This window comes from Sitodiplosis mosellana, unplaced genomic scaffold, assembly GCF_009176505.1.
Source record: "Sitodiplosis mosellana isolate CC-2019 unplaced genomic scaffold, AAFC_SMos_1.0 Smas_scaffold_3261, whole genome shotgun sequence".
Lineage (NCBI taxonomy): Eukaryota > Metazoa > Arthropoda > Insecta > Diptera > Cecidomyiidae > Sitodiplosis > Sitodiplosis mosellana.
The window spans coordinates 2,114-9,706 of NW_022598503.1; the positions used below are offsets into that span (position 1 = coordinate 2,114).

Below are 7,593 nucleotides of genomic sequence, written 5' to 3' on the forward strand. Positions count from 1 at the left end.
TACTCAATGAAATGCAATTGTGCCAGCATTTTTCTTCATATTTCGACCGAAAATCGAAATGAATCTTCAGTAAAACTAACTGCGCCGTCACGAATGCACCATATACTCAATGAAATGCAATTGTGCCAGCATTTTTCTTCATATTTCGATCGAAAATCGAAATGAATCTCAACTAAAACTAACTGTGCCGTCACAAATCGATAATAGGAAAAATAGAAGATTGCAACCGATTCTACTAGAAATATTAGCACAATATCAGCGATTTTGCATCAAAACTAGAAAAATTAGAGACTTTGTGTCAAAAATATATAAAATTGAATGTAACTAGACTCTAGAACTTGTGCCTCGACCACCAATTCAACGAGTGTATCTATTGGCTTCGAAGACAATTCGACGGCTAAGTAATTAAACATAGTGTAATCGGTATCTTTTGTCTTTTTAATTTTAATAAGTCAGACAATTTTTGACCCACAGGACACAGAAAAATTAATTCATTTCAACAATTTTCTCTCTATTCACAGAATTCAAGAAAAAACACCTGAAGTAGTGTGGATAACTGAAAATTTGGCGCAAAAGAAACAGTCAAGCGAGCCAAATGGAAGCCGGACAGAATCAAAATCAGCAGATTTGCAATCAAGCCGCAGCAAATGCACCGAACGTTGAGCCTCAACCGTCGGTCTTCAAACTGGACATCGATTGCTGGGACGAAGTACTCGATTGCCTGTCGTTGGAGGATGTTCACTCGTTTGGTCAAACATGCAAGGCTTTTCAACGTGTCACCGGCGAATATTTTCAATGGAAATATGTGGATGCTTCCGCTCTTTCCTACGGACATGGTATTTACATCAATTTCAGAAGAATGAATGGTTTCAACGAATTTGTCCAAAACATTCAGTTCTGTCAGGTCACACGCAATTCAGCGTTTCATTACACTGCAACCAAATGCAAAGCTGAAATCAAGGAGTTCATGCTTGTCGACGTTGATCTCAATCAGATGGACATCAAGATAATCGAAAAACGTTTGGAAAAAGTCGTCAGCCTCCAAGTAATGCGCTGCAAATTCGATGAAGACATTTGGCGGACGCTTTTCGAATCGTGCACGAACTTGAAGCGACTAAGATTCTGGACCAATTTTGATACATCGTTTGCTTGGCCAGTTCGAAAACATCCAACACTCGAACACCTGGAATTGTGTACGATTAGCACAATTGACAGCCAAAAATTGAAGAATTTTCTCGACCATTGCCCAAATCTTCGAAGCCTTCAAATCAGTGCAAATGTGCTATGGGACAATCAAGATTTAATTTGCAATACCAAAGTTGATGACTTGGCCATTGATATGAACGAAGACATCGATACCACCATTGGTTTCTTGAATAACCTTCATGAGAAAGGCTTCTTCAAAAGATTGCATTTTAGATCTGAACGCAACAGCACAACATCAGCTGAACAAATACTTTCGTTGCCCGGACTCGTTACGCTGTACATTTATCCGAACGAAAATGAAAATCCGGAATTTCCCGTTTTGCCCAGCATCAAAGAGATTGGAATCATCAATCGCTTTGAAAGGCACATCAACACGGATGCCATGGTCAACAGTTTCATCAATCTGGAGCAGCTTTTCATCATCGGCTCACGCGATTTGCTGCCATTCATTCGTCGATCGATAAAATTAAAAGACGTTGAAATCGCTGATTTCGAAGGAGAAGTTCTCGACATCGCTGCACTGAACAAGGAACGCAAAAAGTTGGTAGGAGCACGCAAGGTGACCATTTACGTCAATGAACGTATTTATTTGGCAACAAAATGGGCAACCTCAGATACGTCGTTGGAAATGATTGAATTAAAACGGCAATCATCACGGGACATCATTGGTCCGCACAGCTTTTGGCAAATATTCCGATAGTTTGATCATCTTGACTCTTACGAATCTTTTTCCCAAATTTTTTTTATTATTCCGGAAAACTGAAAAAAATCTGCTGTCGTTCAAAAAATCAATCGTAGGAAGAAATCACCTAAATCTTTTCCGGACCCTCTATTATCTCCATAATTTCAAAAAAAAACAGTACAGTTTAGTAAATAGAGAAAGACCAAATAAACATGGAAAATTCTATCAAAATGTATTTTTGTTCAATATCTCTTCTTGGCAATGGCGCGAATTACTACTGAAAACCGGTTTTCAGTACTTTTCAGTACCTGCGATCGATTTTCAGTAGCGGTTCAGTTTTTTCAGTACTTAGTAAATATAGGACTTTTATTGCAGTTCAGTATTGTCAAAATTTCTTGACACTTGTGTTTAATGTTTGTTTTTTAGAATTCGAAATGGAAATTGAATGTATTTTATCAAAAATAAAGTCCACTTATATTTCAATTAGAAAAGTCTAAAGACATAATAAAGTAACTGACATCAGAAAAGAGTGATTTATATCGAAAATATATGTCTGGCAATTTTCGTCGAATGAAAATTTCTATGACATTGATGTGTGTATCATCAACTCTTTGAAATGTCAGTGCATCTCTGAAACCACGAAGACTAAAACCAAACAAAATTGGAATGGATTTTTTACACAAATTCTTTTCGGCGTATTTTTATTTCCAAACTACTGAATGTCGTATTTTTATAGTTTGGCACTTGTGTAGACAAATCTTTTTCAATTTTTTCCAAAATTCTACCTCAATATCAATTTTTAAACTGTATGGCGTTAATTATATAAGTCAAGTGTCATAGTTTGACGTATTCAATGCATAAACTGACACTGAAGTACTGAAAACCGGTTTTCACTACTTTTCTGTATCAAGAAAACAAATTTCAGTAGTTTTCAGTACTTTCAGTCAATTCAGTAGCGATTCGCCCCTTGCTTCTTGGTCAGTTTTACAGTAAATGCCATGTATTTTCTTTGTTTTTGCAGTTCGCATTGCATGAAATGAATCGATAGAATCCTTTCCTTACAAAAACACTATGAATACAAACCATAATAAATATGAATATCCATGCAGTAACAAAACAAAACCAGAACAACAACATCCAGATCCGAAACCAACTTCAAGCCATTTGACATCAAACCCCAAATGTCAACGAATCGTCGTTCTGCTGCGCAGTTTCATTCTCAAAGCGTCACTGTTTGCTTAGCACACAATCATCTGAGGGTGAGTACGATATTTTTCGCTTTGACTGAAATTTTTGGCGAATTTCTTACAAAAATATATGGAAACGCTTTCTTAAAGTTAGTTGAAAGTAATGGCAGACAGAGAACACCGTCCATTTTCCATATTAAACCAATTTTCCATCCGTTCAGTATTGAATGTTCTACATGCTCGTGTTATTCATTTGATGTAATTTCATAATAAAAAATTAAAGTGTCGTCAATAAATTCCAATGAGGATGTGGCTTTTGGCAATAAAATTGAGAAGGAATTGAACATGTTGATTGTTGATATCTAAAAATGTGAAATAAATAGCGCCAGTGCATTGTCATAAATCAGAGATTGTGTATTTGCTGCTGAGTAGGCCTGAGCTGAGCGAAATTTGCTGACTCCGGCGCCTGAAGCCATAGGGGTATTGCAACGACCATAAAATATGTGTATTTCATCAAGTTTATTAAGATCTTTCCAAGTTTATGCATAGTGTCGAACTTTTGTTCAAGCTCTACCATCTAAATGTACAGTGAAATAATTTACGGGCACGACGTAAGATAGTGTTTTTTCTGGTCAAAAAAGTTGCAATATCTCTTCGCCTGAAGCGTTATTTTAACGCATTCACAGTGAGATGATGTCACTGATATCAAAGATCACGGAAAGAAACGTGCATTTTTGATATCAGTGACATCATCTCACCGTGAATGCGTTAAAATAACGCTTCAGGCAAAGAGATATTGCAACTTTTTTGACCAGAAAAAACACTATCTTACGTCGTGCCCGTAAATTATTTCACTGTACATTTAGATGGTAGAGCTTGAACAAAAGTTCGACACTATGCATAAACTTGGAAAGATCTTAATAAACTTGATGAAATACACATATTTTATGGTCGTTGCAATACCCCTATGGCTTCAGGCGCCGGAGTCAGCAAATTTCGCTCAGCTCAGGCCTACTCAGCAGCAAATACACAATCTCTGATTTATGACAATGCACTGGCGCTATTTATTTCACATTTTTAGATATCAACAATCAACATGTTCAATTCCTTCTCAATTTTATTGCCAAAAGCCACATCCTCATTGGAATTTATTGACGACACTTTAATTTTTTATTATGAAATTACATCAAATGAATAACACGAGCATGTAGAACATTCAATACTGAACGGATGGAAAATTGGTTTAATATGGAAAATGGACGGTGTTCTCTGTCTGCCATTACTTTCAACTAACTTTAAGAAAGCGTTTCCATATATTTTTGTAAGAAATTCGCCAAAAATTTCAGTCAAAGCGAAAAATATCGTACTCACCCTCAGATGATTGTGTGCTAAGCAAACAGTGACGCTTTGAGAATGAAACTGCGCAGCAGAACGACGATTCGTTGACATTTGGGGTTTGATGTCAAATGGCTTGAAGTTGGTTTCGGATCTGGATGTTGTTGTTCTGGTTTTGTTTTGTTACTGCATGGATATTCATATTTATTATGGTTTGTATTCATAGTGTTTTTGTAAGGAAAGGATTCTATCGATTCATTTCATGCAATGCGAACTGCAAAAACAAAGAAAATACATGGCATTTACTGTAAAACTGACCAAGAAGCAAGGGGCGAATCGCTACTGAATTGACTGAAAGTACTGAAAACTACTGAAATTTGTTTTCTTGATACAGAAAAGTAGTGAAAACCGGTTTTCAGTACTTCAGTGTCAGTTTATGCATTGAATACGTCAAACTATGACACTTGACTTATATAATTAACGCCATACAGTTTAAAAATTGATATTGAGGTAGAATTTTGGAAAAAATTGAAAAAGATTTGTCTACACAAGTGCCAAACTATAAAAATACGACATTCAGTAGTTTGGAAATAAAAATACGCCGAAAAGAATTTGTGTAAAAAATCCATTCCAATTTTGTTTGGTTTTAGTCTTCGTGGTTTCAGAGATGCACTGACATTTCAAAGAGTTGATGATACACACATCAATGTCATAGAAATTTTCATTCGACGAAAATTGCCAGACATATATTTTCGATATAAATCACTCTTTTCTGATGTCAGTTACTTTATTATGTCTTTAGACTTTTCTAATTGAAATATAAGTGGACTTTATTTTTGATAAAATACATTCAATTTCCATTTCGAATTCTAAAAAACAAACATTAAACACAAGTGTCAAGAAATTTTGACAATACTGAACTGCAATAAAAGTCCTATATTTACTAAGTACTGAAAAAACTGAACCGCTACTGAAAATCGATCGCAGGTACTGAAAAGTACTGAAAACCGGTTTTCAGTAGTAATTCGCGCCATTGCCAAGAAGAGATATTGAACAAAAATACATTTTGATAGAATTTTCCATGTTTATTTGGTCTTTCTCTATTTACTAAACTGTACTGTTTTTTTTTGAAATTATGGAGATAATAGAGGGTCCGGAAAAGATTTAGGTGATTTCTTCCTACGATTGATTTTTTGAACGACAGCAGATTTTTTTCAGTTTTCCGGAATAATAAAAAAAATTTGGGAAAAAGATTCGTAAGAGTCAAGATGATCAAACTATCGGAATATTTGCCAAAAGCTGTGCGGACCAATGATGTCCCGTGATGATTGCCGTTTTAATTCAATCATTTCCAACGACGTATCTGAGGTTGCCCATTTTGTTGCCAAATAAATACGTTCATTGACGTAAATGGTCACCTTGCGTGCTCCTACCAACTTTTTGCGTTCCTTGTTCAGTGCAGCGATGTCGAGAACTTCTCCTTCGAAATCAGCGATTTCAACGTCTTTTAATTTTATCGATCGACGAATGAATGGCAGCAAATCGCGTGAGCCGATGATGAAAAGCTGCTCCAGATTGATGAAACTGTTGACCATGGCATCCGTGTTGATGTGCCTTTCAAAGCGATTGATGATTCCAATCTCTTTGATGCTGGGCAAAACGGGAAATTCCGGATTTTCATTTTCGTTCGGATAAATGTACAGCGTAACGAGTCCGGGCAACGAAAGTATTTGTTCAGCTGATGTTGTGCTGTTGCGTTCAGATCTAAAATGCAATCTTTTGAAGAAGCCTTTCTCATGAAGGTTATTCAAGAAACCAATGGTGGTATCGATGTCTTCGTTCATATCAATGGCCAAGTCATCAACTTTGGTATTGCAAATTAAATCTTGATTGTCCCATAGCACATTTGCACTGATTTGAAGGCTTCGAAGATTTGGGCAATGGTCGAGAAAATTCTTCAATTTTTGGCTGTCAATTGTGCTAATCGTACACAATTCCAGGTGTTCGAGTGTTGGATGTTTTCGAACTGGCCAAGCAAACGATGTATCAAAATTGGTCCAGAATCTTAGTCGCTTCAAGTTCGTGCACGATTCGAAAAGCGTCCGCCAAATGTCTTCATCGAATTTGCAGCGCATTACTTGGAGGCTGACGACTTTTTCCAAACGTTTTTCGATTATCTTGATGTCCATCTGATTGAGATCAACGTCGACAAGCATGAACTCCTTGATTTCAGCTTTGCATTTGGTTGCAGTGTAATGAAACGCTGAATTGCGTGTGACCTGACAGAACTGAATGTTTTGGACAAATTCGTTGAAACCATTCATTCTTCTGAAATTGATGTAAATACCATGTCCGTAGGAAAGAGCGGAAGCATCCACATATTTCCATTGAAAATATTCGCCGGTGACACGTTGAAAAGCCTTGCATGTTTGACCAAACGAGTGAACATCCTCCAACGACAGGCAATCGAGTACTTCGTCCCAGCAATCGATGTCCAGTTTGAAGACCGACGGTTGAGGCTCAACGTTCGGTGCATTTGCTGCGGCTTGATTGCAAATCTGCTGATTTTGATTCTGTCCGGCTTCCATTTGGCTCGCTTGACTGTTTCTTTTGCGCCAAATTTTCAGTTATCCACACTACTTCAGGTGTTTTTTCTTGAATTCTGTGAATAGAGAGAAAATTGTTGAAATGAATTAATTTTTCTGTGTCCTGTGGGTCAAAAATTGTCTGACTTATTAAAATTAAAAAGACAAAAGATACCGATTACACTATGTTTAATTACTTAGCCGTCGAATTGTCTTCGAAGCCAATAGATACACTCGTTGAATTGGTGGTCGAGGCACAAGTTCTAGAGTCTAGTTACATTCAATTTTATATATTTTTGACACAAAGTCTCTAATTTTTCTAGTTTTGATGCAAAATCGCTGATATTGTGCTAATATTTCTAGTAGAATCGGTTGCAATCTTCTATTTTTCCTATTATCGATTTGTGACGGCACAGTTAGTTTTAGTTGAGATTCATTTCGATTTTCGATCGAAATATGAAGAAAAATGCTGGCACAATTGCATTTCATTGAGTATATGGTGCATTCGTGACGGCGCAGTTAGTTTTACTGAAGATTCATTTCGATTTTCGGTCGAAATATGAAGAAAAATGCTGGCACAATTGCATTTCATTGAGTA

The 7,593-nt window shown here is 36.6% G+C and overlaps 2 protein-coding genes across 3 annotated transcripts in view; one reads left to right on the forward strand and one right to left on the reverse strand.

The window, feature by feature from the left end:
* Window positions 1-2,111, forward strand: part of LOC129571764 (uncharacterized) — a 4,004-nt gene extending 1,893 nt beyond the window's left edge. For both annotated transcript variants that reach the window (XM_055451622.1, XM_055451621.1), the window contains exon 2: window positions 522-2,111. In XM_055451622.1, the coding sequence (XP_055307597.1) occupies window positions 596-1,906 (1,311 nt within the window). In that variant the 5' untranslated portion in view covers window positions 522-595 and the 3' untranslated portion in view covers window positions 1,907-2,111. The remainder of the gene's footprint in view (window positions 1-521) is intronic.
* Window positions 2,112-5,687: 3,576 nt separating this feature from the next.
* The window catches only part of LOC129571765 (uncharacterized), a 3,799-nt gene continuing 1,893 nt past the window's right edge, over window positions 5,688-7,593 (reverse strand). The window contains exon 2 of the mRNA XM_055451624.1: window positions 5,688-7,072. Within this exon, the coding sequence (XP_055307599.1) occupies window positions 5,688-6,998 (1,311 nt within the window). The 5' untranslated portion in view covers window positions 6,999-7,072. The remainder of the gene's footprint in view (window positions 7,073-7,593) is intronic.